Source organism: Phyllostomus hastatus, unplaced genomic scaffold, assembly GCF_019186645.2.
Source record: "Phyllostomus hastatus isolate PE091 unplaced genomic scaffold, TTU_PhHast_1.1 phas_scaffold_585, whole genome shotgun sequence".
NCBI classification, from domain to species: Eukaryota; Metazoa; Chordata; class Mammalia; order Chiroptera; family Phyllostomidae; genus Phyllostomus; species Phyllostomus hastatus.
In genome coordinates, this window is record NW_025334037.1 from 1060015 (window position 1) to 1082261 (window position 22247).

Here is a 22247-nt window from a genome sequence, read left to right on the forward strand (position 1 = left end):
GAGTCTCCTGAAAACCTGGCAGTGTCTTCTGCTGCCCCAACATGGACTTATTTTTACAGCCATGAAGTTAAAGGGATTTATCTTCCCAGAGCTAGAACCCTGGGCTGTGCAATCTGGCCTGGGGCTGGCACTGCTTGCTCCCAAGGTATCCCTCCCGATTTTTATCCACCACTGGTGAAAGTGGGACCTCCTGTTACACCAATGCTGCCCCTCTGCACCACACCACATCTCCTCGCCTGTCCACCCACCTCCACATCTCCACTCCTCCTACCCATCGTTAAATCCTTGGTTGTCGGATTTCCAAACAGTTCAATTTTCTAAGAGCTCTGGGTGTTACTTGTTTTGAGGTTTAGTTGTAATTCTCTGTGTGATTATGCAAGGAGGTAAAGCATGTCTACCTATACCTCTATATTAACCGAAAGTCCCTGTGATGATTTTTTTTAATATCTGCCCTACTATCTAAATAAAGCAGGAAAATGAAATGTTTCACAATTCACTTAAAAAAAAAGCACAACAAAATGATTACATCAGCCCATTTTGTAATTACATTAGCCCATATGTAATTAACAAAAGTAATTTAACAGTGAAATTGAGGGAGCATGAAAAACTGCAGAAAGCTGACAGTCTCATTAAAGTCAAAAAATAGAAAGCTAAATACATCCCTGGAAAGAACAGAGGACTAGAATTTAAGGGACCAGGTTCTAGCCTCAGCTCAGCCACTTACTAAGTCATTGGATGTTAGGTAAAACACTCAGGCTCTCTAAGCCTCCGTTCCTTGGGCTAATAAAGAGATTAAATACACATACATTTTACCTCTTTGCACAACCAAAAGAAGGAAAACAACAAACTTAAAACAACCAGAACTGCCAGATAATTGAACTGTATGGAAGTCCCACAACCAAGGAGTTAAAGAAGAAATATTCATCTAGACCAGCAGGAGGGGCGGAGGCAGGCAGACAGGGAGGAGAGGATGTGGGGCAAGGCAGCAGCTGGCAAACCTGGTAGCCCCACATTTGCATGCAGACAAAATGGGAGGAACAACTGGGGAGCAAGACAGAGCATGCAACCCAGGGTTTGAGCACAGGGAAATAAAGCCTCAAAAACCTCTGGCTATAAAAATCTATGGGGGTTTTGGCAGCAGGAGAAACTCCCAGCTCATAGGAGAGTTCATTGGAGAGACCCACGGGGTCCTAGAATGTACACAAACCCACCCATCTGGGAATAAGCACCAGAAGGGCCCAATTTGCTCATGGGTAGCAGGGGAAGTGACTGAAAGCCAGCCAAGAACTGGGCAACCGGCATTGTTCCCTCTCAGACCCCTCTCCCACATACAGCACCACAACACAGCGAAGTGGGTTGCCCCACCCTAACAAATATCTACGGCTACAGCACTTAACTACATAACAGCCACTAGGAGACGGAAAAAATATGGCCCAAATGAAAAGACAGATCAAAGATCCAAAATCAAAACTAAGTGACAAAGAGATAGCCAACCTATCAGATGTAGAGTTCAAAATACTGGTAATCAGGATGCTCACAGAAACAGTTGAGTATGGTCATAAAATAGAGGAAGAAGTGAAGGTTATACAAAGTGAAATAAAGGAAAATGTACAGGGAACCAACAGTGACAGGAAGGAAACGGACTCAAATCAATGATTTGGAACAGAAGGAAGAAATAAATATCCAAACAGAACAGAATGAAGAAACAAGAATTCAAAAAAATGAGGAGAGGCTTAGGAACCTCTGGGGCAGCTTTAAACATTCCAACACCTGAATCACAGGGGTGCTAGAAGGAGAAGAGGAAGAACAAGAAATTGAAAACTCATTTAAACAAATAATGAAGGAGAACTTCCCCAATCTGGCAAAAGAAACAGAATTCTAGGAAGTCTAGGAAGCTCAGAGAGTCCCAAAGAAGTTGGACCCAAAGAGAAACACACCAAGGCACATCATAATTACTTTAGCCAAGATTAAAGATAAGGAGAGAATCTTGAAAGCAGCAAGAGAAAAGGAGACAGTTACCTACAAAGGAGTTCCCATAAGACTATCAGCTGATTTCTCAAAAGAGACCTTGCAGGCAAGAAGGGGCTGAAAAGAAGTATTTGAAGTCATGAAAGGCAAGGATCTACAACCAAGATTACCCTATCCAGCAAAGGTTTCATTTAGAATGGAAAGGCAGATAAAGTGCTTCCCAGATAAAGTCAAGTTAAAGGAGTTCATCATCACCAAGCCTTTATTATATGAAATGTTAAAGAAACTTATCTAAGAAAAAGAAGATAAAAAATGTGAACAGTAAAATGACAACAAACTCACAACTATCAACAACTGAACCTAAAAAAAATAAAAAACTAAGCAAACAAGTAGAACAGGAACTGAATCACAGAAATGGAAATCACATGGAGGGTTATGAGTGGGGAAAGGGTGGGGAGAGAATGAGGGAAAAGGTACAGGGAATAAGAAGCATAAATGGTAGGTAGAAAATAGACAGGGGGAGGTTAAGAACAGCATGGGAAATGGAGAAGCCAAAGAACTTATATGTATGACCCATGGACATGAACTAACGTGGGGGAATGTTGGTTGAAATGGGGGTACAGGTGGAGGGAATAAAGGGGAGAAAAAAATGGGACAACTATAATAGCATAATCAATAAAATATATATATATATTTTTAAAAGCCCTGGCTGGTGTGGCTCAGTGGATTGAGTGCCAGCCTGAGAACCGAAAGGTCACTGACTCAATTCCCAGTCAGGTTACATGCCTGGGTTGCAGGCCAGGTCCCCAGTTGGGGGCGTGCAAGAGGCAACCAATCAATGTATCTCTCACATTGATGTTTCTCTCCCTCTCATTCTCTCTCTCTCTCTCTCTCTAAATAAATAAATAAATAAAATCTTTTTAAAATATTCCTATAACCTTTCAGTAGAATAGAGCCATTCCCTGCCCGGAGATGGCACACTCCCATTTCTTGGGAAGTGCAGTTCCTTAATAAATTTCCTGCTTGCTTTGATATCTAAAAAGAAAGAGATTTAACAACACCTCCTCTGTATGCTTTAGGTTGCTGTGAAACTCACAGGACAATGGATCTGAAAGAGGTCTGAACACAAAGATTACCCAACCAAGTCACTCTACAGTAGTGTTCACATAGAACGAGAGCAGGTTCTCCTTGATACCCAAGTGAAATACTACCCAGATTTAATCCCAGATTTGGATTCAAGTAGCATTTACTAGGATGTTTGCCAGAGCTGAATCCACTGTCTCCCATACAAAAGCATTCTTACACTGCAAACGAATGTGCCTTTTCCTAAACTTAGTACTTTCACATCCTGCAATTTTCACCAGGACAGCACCCTAGCCTAGACCAAACCTGTCACAGATTTATAAACAGCATCTTACCTTTTCCAGGCTCACCCCAGTCCTCTTGACCAAGGCTTGCAGCCGTGCGATTGTTTCATTCTCCTTGAGGAGCTCATAGGAATGCAAAGGGGAACCTGCGATGTTCCCATTCCTCTTGTCAGAGACAAGCTCAGATGCCCGGAGCCTCTTCAGCTTGGAGGCACTCTCACTGCAATGAAGGTTCCCTTCAGGAGGAATGCCAAATGCCATGAGAATCTCAGAGACTTCCTGGACAAACTCCAATTTGTTGGGAAACTGAGGCAGGTCCTCTGGCAGCTCAATGAAATGGTTGTCAATGTCCACAAAGCAGAGGTTGGCCTGGCAGTCAAAACAGGATGAGGAATGTGAACATTAACGAATAAGTTTCAAAAAGGATAATGAACAAGAGAGGAAAGAGAAAACATCTGAAATGGACACGTATCAAGTATGGTATAAAGAAGATGAGGCTCAGGAAGAAAATAGACCTGAGTTCCAATTCTCCCCTGCCACTTTCTTGTTGTATGAGCTTAAGAAAGTTACTTAACTCTCTGAATCTGTTTCTTCGGCTATAAAATGGTAATAAAGAGATAAAATCAGAGTGGTAAGAATTATTATGTTTAGCATCTAGCAAAAAAGTCTCATATATTATAAATGCTCATAAAATGTTTGTCAAATTCATGAATTCTTACAGTGGTAAAAAGAACACAAGGAGTACATCAGAAATTTAGGTCCCAGATCTGACTCTGTCACTTCTTCCTATATGGCCCTGAGCATACTATTATCCCTTTCTGAGCCTCAGTCTTGATTTGTAAGATTTGATTGCTGGTCTTGATGATTTCTGTGCTTCCTTCTGGCTTTACGATTGTTCTAGATAGAGAGACACCACTCTCATACACTACACTACTGATGAGGTGGGTAATCTGGATTAACAAAGAACAATTTGGCAAAATCTATCTATACTTAAAGACAAAATTGACACAGAGAGGTTAAGTAACCTGTCCAATGTCACACAGCTAGTAAGTATTAGAGCTGGGATTTGAACTCAGCTTATCTGACTTCAGTCACACCCTCAGGCTCTTAACCATCCACTCTTCCCCTTAGTGCTCTTACACATTTCTTGTTCAATTTAACCTAAATATTTTATAGTTCCTGTGCTGTTGGAATTTTCTTACAGCTATAAATTAGAAATGCCTTTTATTTTTTATATTTATCTTATGACCATCAACCTGTTCTGACCAAGATATCTGTCATTTCCTTCATTGTAGTGCACTGTTAAGTGTTTAAGAATTTGTTTCATTCATAAAATGGGAATAATATTACCTATGTCACAGGTTTGTTTTGCGGTTTATGAAACAATCAATGTTGAAGACTTAGAACAGTGCCAGGCCCACAGTGCATAACAAATGTTAGTCAAACATTGTTATTATCACTGTGGAATAAAAAAAATTCAATAAATGGATATATATATATAAAATTACTACATAGGAAAATTCTGTAATAAATAAAAATGCTAATGTATCATCAGATTTCTTAATTTTGACACTGAAATAGATGCATTTAATTTACACCTCTGTGACTGCTAGTAAAAATTTTAATGCATATATTTTATACAATATCTTCCATGGTTTTAACACATTTTTCTAATGGGTTACTTATTATTTTTCTAACTCTTTGTATGTTACATGTGTTACACATATGTTCTCATAGTTTTTATCATCATTTCATTTAAAGATGTCCTTTCCTTAATTTAAAAAATCCAATTTATTAATCTGTATCTTGTTTACAGAAGTCAGAAATGTATTTTTTAATATTTTCTTCCAGAAAAATTAGATTTTTGCTTTTGACATTTAACTTCGTAATCCATCTTGTTTATTTTGTTATGGTGTAGGAATCCTTTTTTAGCTATTTTCCCCTATGAACAAGCAATTTTTCCAGCTCCATTACTAAGCAGTCCCTCCTTTGACTAGATGTCTGCATTGTGTAATAAAATCTTGGTCCACTTGTCCACCTTTTGTTTATCCTTGCAAAGAAAAGGCAGGATGGTAACATAAGTCTAGCTTAATAGAACTATTCTCAATCTACTAAAACTGCATGTCATAACATCTCCATGCACACATTCATTCAATAAACATTTGCTCAGTGTATAAATTACTCTACCAATCTATAACTAAAAAAGAGAACTTTCCCATATCCTCAATTTAAAGATTAGAAAATGAATCACTTACAATTTAGCTTTCTAGAATTTCTCACAAGATAACAATTTTAAGCCCTGCCTAACTTAAAGGGCCAATAAATGTTTAAAAGGCTATTTTTGTTTATTCCTTTAAGACTTTAAAATTATAAATGCTTTCACACCAAGTCACTTAAAAAGACAGTAGAGACAGAACTAAATCATCTAGTCATGAAGAACACCTGCCTGCTTCCTAGGCCCTGTCCATTCAGCTAACAGAACAAAGCACTGTGGCCCACCAGAGGCACACAATGCATTTGTGCCATTGATTGAGGGGAAAAAAGCAGTTTGTGCAATAGGAAATACTAAGGTAGCTAAAAATAACTGCATCCGCCCAACAGTGCTTGGTTTGGCTTTTCTCCCAATGCTGTGAACCAAATATAGAATGTCTGTAAAGAATTTTATGAACTCCAAATGCTACATCCACATACTGAAGATATACTCCTGATCAGAGGTGGCTAGAGAGAGAAAACCGCTCAGGGCCACTTCAGAGATGGGCTAGAGTAACACAGGAGCCTCTGAGTAGACACCACTAGCCATTCTCTGCAGAGTTGGGCTGAAGGAGGTAAGGATAAGAAGGCAAAGTAAAAAACGAGAACATTTAATTATTAGGTCACAGAATAGTCTCATGTTCTTTCCTACCAGCACACAGAGGGCTCTGACAAACAGAAGCCCACATCAAACTCCTCATGTACCCCATTCCACAGCTGAGATGAGGCTAACTCCTGCAAAACAGCTTAGCGGACAAGAAGTCGCTTGGAAGGGGAAATGATCAGTTTTCCTCAGTTACCCTTCTGCCTTGTTAGTAAAGGCCACGGGAAGACTTAGCTGCTCTGAGGTAAGGACCACATGGATCCCCCAAAATCCAAAAAAGTCTCTCAAATCTCTTCCTGCAGGAGATATCAATGCCCTTTCCTAGCCCTAAGTTCCTAACACCAAGTCACAGCCATCTCCACCCCATAGTCTACCTCATGTTATTCACTGGAGGGGAGCACAACACGCAACTTACTGGGAAAAAGATAATGAAGGAGTACACTGAGAAAGGAGGGAAAAAAGTAGGAAAGAAGGACCCAAGATAGAAAGAAGAAACACCTCCTTCACTTTTATATCCTCTGCTTGCGTCCCCTGACATAGCCGTGGACAACTGACTCCTTCCTGAACTCAAACAACGAAAACCCAGAAAGAGAAGCACAGGACAAAGGATACCCCACAAAAGCAGCCCAGCACTTTTACTTGCTCAGGGTCAGCTGAGCTCATGTGTTGTTGTAGAAAGAAACAAAGGGCTTTTCAGACTTCTGATGCCCAAGATGGAGTAGCAACTGATGAATTCTGATATAGCGGAGGGTCAGCGAATGTACACTCTCCGCCCTTCCAGAAGATAAAGTCCCTTTTACAAATCAAGCTGGCCCCACCCCAGTACTGTGATAATGCCCTTCTGCACAGGCCCAGGTGAATTTTCCCAGCACTGACTCAAAACTTCCCTCTAGCAACATACAGGTACACACAAGATGTCCACCAAAATGTCGAAACTAGTTATCTCTAGGTGGTGACATTTGAAGTAATTTTTACTTTATTCTTTATGCTTTCGTACACTGAGAATTTTTTTTACTATAAATGCATCATTTATGAGCTATCCCAAAGCTGTCTTTCAAAGATACTGTCACTCTCCACTCATTACGTGTATCTTTCATGGTGCTTCACTCCTTGAGAAAGTCAGTTCTTTTCTCCCCAGTCTAAAGTTTCCCACAGGGACTAAAAACTAATAAATAAAATCTTAAAAAATAAATAAAACCAAAGGAAAGAAAAAACAGTAAAGAGATGCATTTGACTATAATTTAAATGTTATGAATGTGACGTAATTATCAGCAGGTTCATCGCGCACACTACCCAAACATGCCTAATGACATGAATGCTGCTCAGACCCAATTCCACAAGAACGCTCCCTTTTCGGAGGTCCCCTTACTCGTATTCTTCAGTTACACACAAAAAATCTTCCCCCCAAAAAAAATTCTGATGGAGGGAGGAAAAAGAATCATGTTGACACCAGTATCCATTTTTTCCAAAGTCTTCCCAGGCCTTGCTAATGACTAAGAAAGTTGGAATAGAAAAGCCCTTCCCAGCTGGTTTCATACCAGCTACAAAATGACTGAAAAAGGTAGACCAGTTCTATTAGTAATTCTAGGAAAATAAAAAACAAAACAATCATTTCTAATCATGTTTTAAATCTATTTAGAATAAAGTAGGGCGTAAACATATAAATATGTAATTTTATATTTTGGTATTTAAAACAATAGGAAAGAGGAGCAGGCCACCCTCACAGCAAGAAAAGAAAAGCCTTCTCTCAAGGCCTTCTTATACTGAACAAAAAACATTTTCGAAGCTGACTCGGTAACACAAGAATCACAATGATCGAATCAAGTTTTACAGATGAACTGTGGGCTGTAAAAGAAAACCACTGATTTATTAATATACATCTGACCACTAAAGTTATTATAAAATTACAGTTTGGGGCATTCCTTAAAATAAAGGGGGGACAGGTATAGAAATATATAACTTAACACATATAAGTGTTATAGCTGGGCACTGAAAACATATGAATTCCTTATGCTACTCTTTTGCATATGTTTAAAATGTTTATGACAGCCCTGATTAGTGTGGCTCAGTGAGTTGGACGGTGTCCTGCAAAAGGTCACCGGTTTGATTCCTCCTCAGGGTATTATGTCTGGGTTGCAGGCCAGGTCCCCAGCTGGGGGCATGCCAGAGGCAAGTGATTACACATCGATGTTTCTCTCCCTCCCTTACTCCTCTCTAAAAATAAATAAATAAAATCTTTTTTTTCAAGTGTGTAAAATACTGTGATTGAAAAAGGCAATTCATAATTGTACAAACACAGAGACAACAGGGACTTTATACAAGGAGGGGCTCCAAAAAAAAAAGAATTTACTTACAAAAACTTGTACATTTATTCTTACATGTTTAAACTTCAGTCACCTTCAAAGCACTCTCCCCATTTGATGCATTACACCTATCAAGACTTTTCCACTGCTTGGGGCAGTTTTTGAACTTACTGATTCTGATGCCATTTAGTGCTTCCGCTGTTTTTTGTTTCACCTCTTCCACATGGCAATTTTTTTCATCAGGAAAACAAAAATGTTGCTTGAGGTGAGATCGGGTGAATAAGAGAGAGTAGGGCATGGGGATCATGACATTTTTGGTCAAAAACTGCTGGACACTCAGCATGGTGTGGGCAGATGCACTCATAGATCACCCATCATGAAATGGGCAAACGTGCTGAAAGAGTCTTCCAAAAAAGTTCACTGAAGCCAAACACAGCCTCTCACAACATCAGCTGGTGCACTGATACAGATGGGTTCCTAGAACACTCACCCTGGGGGGAAGCCTATACTACAAGGGGCCTGCCCTCCAGAATATAATTCTGGTTTTTTTGTCAGGTCCCCTCTCATATGTCAAGTGATAAAGATGATGAGTGTTTCTGAAATGATATAAACTGAGGTAAATGTTCATTGTTTTTATTTTTCTCCTGGAAAGTTACTAACATTTCCCAAAATGAAAGAAAACAAATGTGGGGACACCACAGTGGGCATATCCCAAAGCCCTTCTCTTCCCAGTTCCAGATTGAGGCCAGGAGCATCAGCAGTCAAGCTCCACACTTCTCTCACCTCTTGAGGCAGCTCCAGCTTTGACCGGTCATCCAGGCCATTGGAATGCAAGCCCATCAGGTATGGAACAGGAGCATCTAAGAAATGTAGTAGAGAAGCCGGGAGAATAGGGACATAGACATGCTGCCATTGGAAAGGAAACATGAGTGCTGTAATTGTCTCTGCCACAGTCATCAGCCTTTGGTAATCTAGGTCAAAAGAAAAAAACACACAAAAACCAAACAGTCAAAAACAAGGCACTTGCTTCCCAAATAGTAAGTTAAACTCTTCAAAACAATTTCACATTTAGAAAGGATCAGAATAAACTTGAGCAAGGGTATGTGCAGAGTATGATTCCCCAGGGGGTATCGGAGACCTCAACAGATAATAAGTTGAAATGCACCCTCCCCCACAGGTCCCTGATTATAATAAAATTTAATAAATAGCACTTTGCTCCAAACACTAAACCAGAATGTTCTCTCAGACAGAATTGAAATCGAAAGAAAAGGAACAGCAGTCTGGGTCTCTGCTCAGCACGGAAGACAAAATAGGCTCCTTCAACACTCAGATTATGCCTGCATTCAATAAGGAGGTGCAACCTGTCCTTATTGAGAACAGCACAGATGGGTTACTTTAACACTTCCCTAGAACTTGAAAGACCCAGAAGACTGACTTGCATGACTCAAAACTCTTGTTCTAGGTCAGAAACAGTGTGGAAGGGAAGGCCTGTGCTCACAGTTTAGCTCTTCAGAATGCAATTTCTAGACCTGGTTTGTTTTTTTTTAATGAGTAATAAACACATTGGGGCAAAGCCAATAAAATGAACCAGTTAAAATCAAAACTAAAAAAATTAATATTCACAAGCAGTATGTCCCCCTTTCAGGCCAAAAGAGACAAAGAAGGAACATACAATTTAAAATATTTGAGTAATATCCTTCTGGAATGGCTGCCTTCAAATGAGCTTTCACAAGGGTTAAAGTCGGTTCATGTACTAAAAACCCACGCCAACATTTAAACCACAGTTTGATTCATAAAGGAGTTATAGTATAAGTAACAAAAAGCTTGCCAGAAACTCAGAAAGACTGAGTAGGAAGTGAACAGAAGCTGGGATGTATCAACTAGGGAGCACCGTACATCTGCTCACTAATAATGCTTTGAAAGTCATCGCCCTGATCCTGGCTAAGCAAAGAACACAACTTGGAAACCACTGTGTTTTCTCTTAACTAGTAATGCAAACAAATACAAATTAGTGACTAAAACTTCACAGTCTCTATCATTTTGAGTACACTACAGGAAAGGGCATCAAATGCTGTTTTGGGAAAACGAAGACCCTTCACAGATAAATGATGTAACCAATCAGTGAGCAAAACTGAGCTCAGAGATTTGATCACCAACAACGAAAAACAAAATACAACTCATTGACTTAGCAGAAGGACAAAAGGACATGAACTTTTCATAGTCACTGAAGATCAGGGCTAGACTGATACAAATTTAAAAAGAAAGTCTATCTGATTTTTTGTTGTGCCCACACAAAGCATTGTCATTCCCATATTAAAAACTATTTAGTAAGGATGCCTCCCCCCAGAAATGGAAATAACAATAAAGACAATTACAAAATTATAAAAAAAATACCCTCTTCAAAGGATTAAATTAGATTTTTATATATATACGTGTGCATTTATGTGTGTGTGTGTGTATATATATAATTTTAGAAACAGTAGTTAGTTGTACATGAAAGTAGGCCAACAACTGAATAATAAAATTTAGACAAGCTCTTATAAAGTTTGGCAAGCTCTACCTACAACCTTTCTGTGCTATCTCAATTCTATAGGGCACTATATAACTCTGCTTGTTTATCTGCTTTTTCCTGAAATTCTCCTGCTCTATGATTACTCTAACAATCATTTAGAATTCTAATGATTCTGCATATGAGACCTCAATTCTTATATTTTCCAGCTCTTTTTTTAAAAGATTGTATTTATTTATTTTTAGACGGACAGGAAGGGAGGGAGAAAGAGAGGGAGAGAAACATGAATGTGTGGTTGCTTCTCATGCTCCCTGTACCGGAGAACCTGGCCCGCAACCCAGGCATGTGCCCTGACTGGGAATCGAACCAGTGACCCATCAGTTCACAAGAGGCCACTCAATCAACTGAGCCACACCAGCTCTTTTTTATAGACATGAATATCTGTAAATAATCTATTCAAGAGCAATAATCTTGAAAATCTCAGACATTATAAGTATTTTAAAATTCAAATTAAGATGAACCAAAAGAATGTAAAAGCTTAGAAAACTTTCAAGTGATATTTAAAGCTGATGGTCTAGTCTTACTATGTTCCAACACTGGCTCTTAAACACATACTTTGAGTAAATATTACACTGAATAACCACACACACACACACACACACACACCATTTCTGGATTTTAAAAAATTAGGCAGGACGTACAACAGGCCTTTCCAATCATGAAAAAAATAAAAAAACTTCCTCTTTCTCTCACCCAGAGTCAATAAGGCAGGTGCTTTATGTGGCTGGAATTCCTGGCACGTCTGCTCGAGGACAGTAACATCTAACAGAGGACAGACAGACACTGAGTAAAGGAGTCCCTGAAATGCCTTTGTCATGAGTCTTCCTGGGCTCTAGCTACCGTGTCTGTGACCGTCTACTATGTAATCACAAAGCAGGGCATGCTAGAGTCTGAAAGAAGGGGCTTTCTCTGCTCCACAAAAGCCGTTTTTTCAATAGCACAGAGGTCTAGTTCTGGTTTTCCCTTACTCTTCTGGATGAATCTAATCTAGTATCTGAAATTCAGCCCACTTATTTTTGCTACAGTGGATAACTTTATTCACATCAGACTGAAATCTCTGAAGAATTCCTTTTCATGCCCTTGAAATGATGGTATTGTTAGAAACAAAACACTTTTGGAGGTGAGAGATAACCTCTTTCAACACTAAACTGCTTTCCATTTATGTGGTTTGGCTTTATATATAATAAAAATTTAGAATTTTATAGCCTTTTTGATTTGTGTGAGTTGTAGGTTTCTTTTTTCTTTACTTTTTTATATTTACAACCCATCTTGAAGAATGACCTAATAAACAATGCCTCAGGGATACAGCAATCCGTGGTACCCACACTAGGATGCTGATCTCCAAGAGCTGTAAGCAACAGCACAAAACCCATCTCTGTACACCAATACACATGATAAAATTAGCACCTCCTTTGCCACTGCCTGTGTGTGCTCATGGTTCCAAGAAGGTGAAACCAATAAATAGGAAACAGCTGAAGGTCATCTGTACCCAAAGCATTTCAGCCAATCAAAATCAACTGGAGACACTTCAGCTTCAGGCATCTGCCAAGGTTCTCTCGCAGCTCCCATAATGTTTAGTGTGCAATTACTTTTAACAAAAAGAGATAATGCAAAACATTCTGGGATTACAACCACCACTAAGCAGGGAGAAAGACAGAATTAGCACATTTTATGACATGTCTCTATGCCAAGAATACAGATTTGGGATCGCTCTACAGGTAAGTTCACTCATAAACAAACTGCCGGGCAGTCCCTACACAGTAAAAACATAACTATAAACTGTCCTTGAATACTTGCACTTCTGTGAAAGCTGCATGAACAAGGATGTTTCTAGTGTACTCTTTGTTCTTAAGAAACAACCTAATCTCTATGTCCTCATATCTCCAAAATACATTACTAAATGAAAGAAGTGCAAAACAATGATTCATATGCTCCCATATATATACATGTGGTATAGGCATAACAATGTCTGTAAGGAAACAGGAAAATAGTGGCAATCTCCCTGAACGAGAACCAGGGACCAGAGGTGGAAGTCTTATATTTCACTATATGCCCTTTCATAATGTTTTAAGTTTCTACCATATGATTGAAATGCTTTTTTCCAAGTTTTAAAATACCATATTTAAAACACACATGAATAGGTATATTAAAATACTTTTAAGATATCATAATGTACACATATATAACTTAAATATTACAACCCACTTCCGGGCAAGATGGAGGCATAGGCAGATATGGCTTGCCTCTTCCCACAACCACATCAAAATTACAACTAAAATATAAAACAAGCATCACTCAGAACCATCAGAAATCGAGTTGAATGGAAGTCTGACAACTATGGAATTAAAGAAACCACGTCCATCCAGACTGGTAGGAGGCACAGACATGGAATGGGCTGCTCTCTCACCCACCTGCAGTGGATAAAAATTGAGGAGGGATATCTCAGGAGCGAGGAGTCCCAGACACACACCAGAACCCCCAGCCCAGGGTTCCAGTGCCAGGAAGATAAGTCCCACAATTTCTGGATGCAAAAACCAGCAGGGATAGTCAGTGAAAGAAACTTCTAGAGCCCCAAGGAGTTCCTCTTAAAGAAACCACACACGGACTTACCTACTTTGACTCATGCCCTCTGAGCTCCAGCAGCGGGGTAGCAGCTTGAAAGGCATCAGTGGCATATAGGGAGAAACTGAAGTGTCTAGCATCAGGGCAAGCAGAGCCACTGTCCCTCTTATTAACCTTCCTTCCTCCCACAGAGTCAGCAAGCTCGTCCATATCTGCGACTCCATCACCCTAGTCAACACCATTTAACCCTCCTTGGAGAACCCCAAGACTTGGCCCCACCCAACTTACAGGCCCAACCAAGCCCCTTTTCAATATGAATGGCTGGCCTTGGATCATGCTTCACAACTTCCTAAATCCTATCAAACAATCAAGAGTGGGCCTTAGTGAGCCCAGGGCATGACACTAGCAGCAGCCACCTTAGATTCACAGCTTGGCTTCACCTGGGAATCTCCAAACCCAACACAAGTATAGAAGCCATCTCACATTGCTTTACAGCTCAGGGGCCCCAGGAAGAAACACAGGTGAGGGCTGACCTTGGCCTGTACCACCCAGAAAACCCCAGGGCCAGGACACCCAGTGGACAGCTACAGACCACATCAGAGCACCAGCACCCTGCCCCTGCACAGATGATCCTCCACAGAGGGCAGAGGTTGGTGGTCAGTGGTCATAGCCAGTCTTTGCAGATGAATAGCCTGGTAAATCCCTCCCATTGATTGCCAACAGCAACCAAGGCTCAACCAAAAGAGGAGGATGTACTCAGCCCACACAAAGGGCACACCTCAAGTACCCAGCTTGGATGATAAGTGATGCTGTGCCCCTGGACCCTGCAGGACACCTATTACATTAGGCCACACTATCAAGACACAGAGTCAAGGCAGCTCTACCTAATACAGAGAAATGAACACAGGGAGGCTGCCAAAATGAGGAGACAAAGAAACATGGCCCAAGTAAAAGAACAGATCAAAACTCCAAAAACAGAGCTAAACAAAATGGGGATAAGCAATCTATCAGATGCAGAATTCAAAACACTGTTTATAAGGATGCTCAAGGAACTTAGTGAGGACATCACCACCATCAAAAAGATCCAGTCAAAAATGAAGGAAACACTAATTGAAATAAAGAACCATTTACAGGGAAACAACAGTAGAATGGATGAAGCCAAGAATCAAATCAATGACTTCAAACACAGAAAGAAAAAAACAACCATGCAGAACAACAGGAAAAAAAGAATTAAAAAATGAGGATGGTATAAACAGCCTCTGGGACAACTTTAAGAGGTCCCAACATTTGCCTCATAGGGGTGCCAGAAGGAGAAGAGAAAGAGCAAGAAATTGGAAATCTATCTGAAAAAATAATGAAAGAAAATTTCCCTAATTTCATGAAGGAAATAGACATGCAAGTCCAGGAAGTGCAGAGAATCCCCATCATGATGGATGTAAAGAGGCCCACTCCAAGACACATCATTGCTAAAAGGCCAAAGGTTAAAGATAAAGAGAGACTCTTAAAAGTAAGGGAAAAGGCCCTGGCTGGTGTGGCTCAGTGGGTTGAGTGTGGGTCTGCAAACCAAAGGGTCACTGGTTTGATTCCCAGTCAGGGCACATGCCTGGGTTGCAGCCGGGACCCTAGAGTGGGGCATGCAAGAGGCAACCGCACATTGATGTTTCTCTCCCTTTCTCTCTTCCTTTCCCTCTCTCTAAAAATAAGTAAAATATTTAAAGAATTTAAACACGTTATCTGGAAAACCTAGTGAATGAATTATTTATGGATGCTGCTTATGCAAGAAAAACAATACATACATCTGATTGGTGGACGCATAATCAAAGGAAATGCCTAGATCTTTCATCAAAAGATTGGTGACTATATACTGATGTTTTAAGTTAAAATAAAATGTTTAATAGATGTATCATTTTTAAGATTCCCAGACTTAAATGACTTTTTCAATTATTCAATTCACTACCCTATTAAGTCACAGAAAGAAATTCTGCTCTATTTGTAATTTTAAAACATCCACTAAAAACTAAGCTATTAAAAAAAAACTATATAACCTAAAGAACAAATATTATCCAGTAGTAAAGAAGCTGAGCTACTCGAATTTAAAAAAACACCACTTACAACTGCCTCATAAGTCATCCAAGGGGTTAGACTTTTAGAGTCTTACAATTTCACCTGCACTCCTTTTCCCTAACACCTCTTTTCTATTCAGAAGGCAAGACATGCAGTGGGCAACACCAACTGTAAGTGGTGATGGCATGTTTTTGGAGGACCAGAGAGATTTTCATCCACATAAGGCCTTCGAATCATAAATAAAACTATTTCAAGAAAACCAATGTGAATTGTTTACAATACTCTATTAATAATAGAGAGTATAACCTACATCCAATACAAGGCCACTCCATTTTAGCCTCAGCCATGCTTGACAATGCCCAGAAGTTTTTGGAAAAAAGCTTTTTCTTGACAGTGATAAGCATGACTTTGCATCCTGAGTTCACTTTGATCCTACACGCAAACCTCCACTCCCTTTGTATTATGGACACAATAACCCACATTCTGGGAAATATTAGAAGCTCTGATGGGAAAATGTTACCTGTCACATTTCCAGTTTTAATCTTCTTTGTCCTGCCTCTAAACATCCTCTACGCATTACAGCACCTGAATGCCACTGCACTAACACCCTATCCAGTTTGGTTTCCTCCTCTCTGCTCCATTTAAAACCAGTCTTCACTATTCAGCTAAGTCACTGTTTCAAAATATTCTTGCCAAGCTCCAGCCAAGAAACCACAACTAAGAAGCTACAGTACTTGTGCAAATCTATACTTCACCCAGAGAAAGGAGCCTGAAACTTCATATTCTAAACCAGAAATTGCAAGATGAAGCCTCAGGAATCACGTTCGGCCAAAAGGTGCTTTTCATTTGGCCCACAGTGTCTAACAAGAATGTTGTTGCCAATGTTTAAAAATCAGACATTTAACATTAAAAATCTGGGTCCTCATGAACAATTGGAAGATCTAACAACATTAGGCCAGCACTCCCACAAGAAATTAACTGGAGGTAATTACTGGCTATCCAGTTTAGATGGGGTATGTGCCCTTCCATTCAATGTAGCCTCTATTACTTCACCCATGGACCAAATATGGGACAATTTAAGCACCAAAATAAATAATTATAGTAATGTATAACCTAATGAATAAAATTAAAATCTATGAGTCTATACAATAAAAAACTAACAAAGAGACCTGGCTGCATAGCTCAGTGGATTGAGCGCGGGCTGTGAACCAAAGTATCGCAGGTTCGATTCCCAGTCAGGGTACATGCCTGGGTTGCAGGCCACAGCCCCCAGCAACCGCACATTGATGTTTCTCTCTCTCTCTCTTTCTCCTTCCCTTCCTTCTCTAAAAATAAATAAATAAAATCTTTAAAAAAAAACTAACAAAGAAACAAGATGAAATGTTCTTCCTTGTAGTAAAATGCCAATTAAGAAATACAGTATTATAGAGTTAGGAAAGAAAACAACCATTTTGTAACCACAAAGGTAATAACTAATTCCAATTAGAATCGTCAATGGATGTCAAAGCCATTTGGCAAAACTCTGAAGAGGAACAGCATAGAGTTTCAAAGTACCTCCCACAAGTTACTTATTAATTACAAAGGGGGAAAAAAGACAACTTTTCAGTTTAGAAATTTGGCAGACATCATCTTAATCTTAACCAAGTGATCAAATTAACACTACCAAAAATGGGACAAAATGAAATCATGTGCCTTCTATAGTGATAAAATAGACATTATGTGTCTCCTTATATAATGCACTGAGAGAATTACAATATCACTTCTGTGACATTCCAGCCAAAAATGTATAACTGGAATCTAATCATGAGAAAACATCAAACAAGCCCAAATTGAAGGATATTCCACAAAATACATTGCCTGTACTCTTCAAAAATATCAATACCATTAAAGACATAAAGAATTGACAAAAGCAATGCATATTATAGACCAGCTCGTAGATCAGGAATAAAAATAAACCATCATAACAGACATTTTTGGACAATGGTAAAACTTGAATATAGTATTGTATCTATATTAAATTTCCTAGATTTGGTGATCGTACTATGGTTATATAAGAAAACGTCTTTGTTCTTATGAAATAAAAGCTGAAGCATTTAGGAATCAATGGACATGGTGTCTACAATGACTTTAATGGTTCAGCTAAGTTCACACACATGAGAGAAGGATGCATGGATGGACCTGAAGAACATCATGTTAAGTGAAATAAGCCAGTCAGAGAAAGACAAATAGCAATTATTTCGCTCATATTTGAAATCTAATGAACAAATTGAACTAACAAGCAAAACAGAAAAAGACTCATAGATAGAAAGCAGGGTGCAGTTCTCAGGGAAAGCTGAGAGGGTATGCAGGGATGGAGAAAAAAAGAGAGAAACAACTCATGGACACCAACAACAGTGGGTAACTGCAGTGAGGAGGGAGCATAGGGGGGATAAATGGTAATAAAAAAATATAATAAAAATAATTTTTAAAAAATAAATAAAAATTACACCAGAGAGAGAGAAAGAGAGGAATGATAAAACAAATGTGGCCAAATGTTAACAATTGGTGAACTGTTCTTCAAAAAGCTCTTTGAATACTTCTTGAAACTCTTTCATAAGTGGGACATTATTTTAAAATAAAAAGTCAAAAACAAAACCTCTAATGACTATGCATCTCAGAATAACAAAGGCTTTACAATGGCCTGCAAGCCTTCATACAATCTGGCCTCCTGTTAAGTCTCTAACACCATCTGCTACTACACTCCTGCTCTCTCACTCCACTCCACCCACCAGCTTCCTTGCTGTTCTTGAACAGAGCAGACACATGTTTGTCTCTGAACCTTTATACTTCCTGCGCCCTTTGCCTAATTACTTCTCCTACAGTTATTAAGATGGGTCACTCAGAGAGGCCTGAACTAATCGCTCTATTAAAAATTAACACTTCCCTTCGCCAAATACTATCATCCTCTTCCTATTTCATTTTTCTCCATGGACCACATTATCAGCTTACATACTATACATTTTATTTTATTTTATTACCTCTCTTTCCCCATTAAAATATAAGTTCCACTGTAGGAAGAATTTTTACCTGTTTTGTCCAGCACTGTATCTCTAGACCCCGGAACAATACCTGGCACATAGCAGGCTCTCAATAAATACGTGCTGAGTGAATGAATTTTATGTGACTTGTCTGGGTCATTCAATTAATATTTGTTTCCTTCTGATCTTCTTCATTATTAAGTACAAATCTGCTGCTCACATTCATGTAACCTCTCACTTACAAAAACAGTTCAGCTATACAACAAATGGCAGAAAGAAGCAACACATCCTCATTTTCTTAAATATAGTTTGTTTGTTTTTTTTTCAAATACAGGAGTGGGCAAAAGTAGGTTTACAGTCGTGAGTACGTGAAACACAAAGTTTATTATTGTACTATTATTTATTTATTATGTTATTTATTTGTATTATAACTGTAAACCTCATTTTGTCCAACCCTGTATATGAACGATCATTGTTTGTGAATCCTTAATTTTACTGTCAAGGTAAGAAAGGACAGAAATAACTCTTCCGAATAACAGAATAGAACTGATAGAAAGTCAGTGTCCCATGAACATTGCCTCCTGCCCCTTTTTAACATCAACCAGAAGAGATTATTACCAGGATGCACAGTTACCCTCACAGACTGGAGTGCCCAACAGAAGGCCATGATAATAGCCAACAAGAAACGGTACCCTGCCCTGGCTAGTGTGGCTCAGTGGATTGAGCGTTGGCACTGGTTCGAGTCCCCATCAGGTTACAGCCCTGGGTTCCTGGCCAGGTCCCCAGCTGGGGACGTGCGGGAAGCAACCGATCAACATATGTCTCACACATTGATGTTTCTCTCTTCTCTTTCTCCCTCCTTTCCCCTTTCATAGTCCATTGGTTTCCCATCCACCACAGACCTGAAAAAGATCTGAGTTTTGCTCAAATTGTAACAGCCCTTGATTTTTATAGCCAGCCCCATTGTTTCCGATATGGAAAGGGAGGACCTATGCAGGAAGAAAGCTCTAGTAAGCACTGACTTACGCTGTGAGTAGAGCAGGATTTGAAACTCCAGAAGAGCACAAGTAAAAAGTTGAAACACGTTCTCCACCCCAAGCAGTTCAAAGACCTCTCTGACAGGAAAGTCGAATAGGGGAAGCTCATTGGTACTTGGTCTCTGGCAGATTATTGGCCCATAGACCCCAGAAAACTTCAAGGACCGGCCAGGAGGTGGGAGTGGCACCTCGTAGAGTACATTGTATATGTAGCTCTCAAGGGGCAGTGGAGGGGGCTGAGGTGAAGTGACTGCCTGGTGAAGTTGTTCCAGAACACTCCGACATGCTTTCATGAAGGACATGGGTGTGATGAGGCAGATGCATTTAGAGACATACAGCGTGTCTCGGCTAATGTCATAGGAGTTGAATCGCTGCAGCTTGGTCCCAGGAGTGCCTTCACCATCCTCCATGTCACTGTGGTCTCGGCCATCAGCAGAGTGAGTATATATGACATCATACTCAGCATTATGCATGTGGTAGAGCGTCTGCATTGCACTGCAGATCTGCTTGCTAGTCACCTCCTCATAAAACGTGAGGGCAAACCCAAATGTCCGAGAGCCATCCTCCCTTGTGATAATAAAGGCATGGAACTGGGGCTCCCTGGGATCAGCCTGGGTCTTGAATGCCAGCCCTTTCGGCATGCACAGCTGCAAAAGATAACAAGAAAACAGGTGGTGAGAATAATCACTGCTGACCCTCTTTGCAGAAACCCATCACTATTTATTTACTTACAGAGCAGCCACTGTCCTGGGTGTTTGGGATATCAAGATCAACATAGCAGAATGTCTGCTCTAACGATCTCTCATTCTAAATAAGAAACACTGCCCTAGCTGGCGTAGCTCAGTGGATTGAGCACCAGCCTGCAAACCGAAGTGTTGCCGGTTTGATTCCCAGTCTATGGCACATGCCTGGATTATGGGCCAGGTCCCAGGTAGGGGGTGCATGAGAGGCAACCACACATTGATGTTTCTCTCCCTCTTTTTCTCCCTCCCTTCCTCTCTCTAAAAATAAATAAATAAAATCTTTAAAAAAAATAAGAAACAGAAGTAAATACAATGATAATGGAATCATCAGGACTATACAGAAGTATATATAAAGTACCAGGAAACAAAGAACAGACAATTCAGCCTAGGAACATCAGAAAAGGCTCCACAGACGAGGTTACGTTAGAATTCCTCAGGTGGACAAAGGGAAGAAGGATACTTGAGGGGCAGGAAGACAATGCACAAGATGAGGTAAAAGAGATCAGCATGACAGCATGTATTGAGAGATGATGCTAGAAATATATCTAAAAACCAGACAGGTGCAGCTTTGTATCTAAAAATAAAATCAAGTTTTAGACTATCAGCTCACAGAACTTTGTCATCAATAACACCTTCTCTGTTCATAGAAAAAAGGGTGCTCATTTCACACAAAGCAAGGAGACAGCAATCAGGATAAAGATGTTCTTTTTTCACTTTAACTCCAGTGCTATAAGCATCTCAATACTATAAGCAACCAATAGCTCAATACTACAAAAAAGTTTGCTGATCCAATACTATGTATTTATATATACATAGTAAAGAAACTTGGATAGCTAATCAAATCGATCTGAATCAATCAGTTCACATTTTCATTTTATATAAACCTAGCTATACAAACAAACTACCAGCAACTTAATTTAACAAATACTAGGACCTACATTACGTTCTATCCATTATCCTTGAACTTGACTTCCCAAAGCCTACATGTTTTTAGACTATAACATGTTGGCTTACAGTCAAGATGGCAAAGTAGGCAGATGTGGCTTGCCTCTTCACACAACCACATCAAAATTGCAACTAAAATATAGAACAACCATTACTGAGAAAGGTCAGAAATCGAGTTGAATGGAAGTCTGATAACAACGGAATTGAAGAAACCACGTCTATCCAGACTGATAGGAGGGGAGCAGATGCAAAATGGGCTGGCCCCACACCCACATGTATAAAAATTCAAGAGGGATATCTCAGGAGCAAGGAGTCCCAGACACACACCAGAACCCCCAGCCCAGGATTCCAGTGCAAGGAAGATAAGTCCCCACAACTTCTGCCTGCAAAAACCAGTGGAGATTGAGTTAATGAAGGAGGCTGATGGAGCCAGCTTTACGCAGATTCTCTTGGGGGACCCACACACGGACTCACCTACTCTGATTCACTCCCTCTGGGCTCTAGCACCAGGGTGGCAGCTTGAAAGGCACCAGTGGTATATTGGGAGAAACTAAAGTCTCTGACATTGAGGTGAGCAGAGGTTTTTTTGTTTTTTTTTCTTTTTTTTAAATATATTTTATTGATTATGCTATTACATTTGTCCCATTTCCCCCCTTCCCTCCCCTCCACCCTGTACCTCCTCTCCCACCCACGTTCCCCCCCTTTAGTTCACGTCCATGTGTCATTCTTATGAGTTCTTTAGCTTCTACCTTTCCCGTACTATTCTTGCCCTCCCCCTATTTTCAACCTACATTCTATGCTACTTATTCTCTATACCT

The 22247-nt window shown here is 39.9% G+C and overlaps 1 protein-coding gene across 4 annotated transcripts in view; it reads right to left on the reverse strand.

Annotated features, from left to right (window-relative positions):
• DENND5A (DENN domain containing 5A) overlaps window positions 1-22247 on the reverse strand; it is a 95602-nt gene that overhangs the window by 40456 nt on the left and 32899 nt on the right. For 3 of the 4 annotated variants that reach the window (XM_045825420.1, XM_045825419.1, XM_045825422.1), the window contains 3 exons: window positions 19731-20388; window positions 9276-9463; window positions 3387-3704 (listed from right to left, as the gene is read on the reverse strand). In XM_045825420.1, coding sequence (XP_045681376.1) covers window positions 3387-3704; window positions 9276-9463; window positions 19731-20388 — 1164 coding nt within the window. The remainder of the gene's footprint in view (window positions 1-3386; window positions 3705-9275; window positions 9464-19730; window positions 20389-22247) is intronic. The other variant, XM_045825421.1, reaches the window with a different exon arrangement.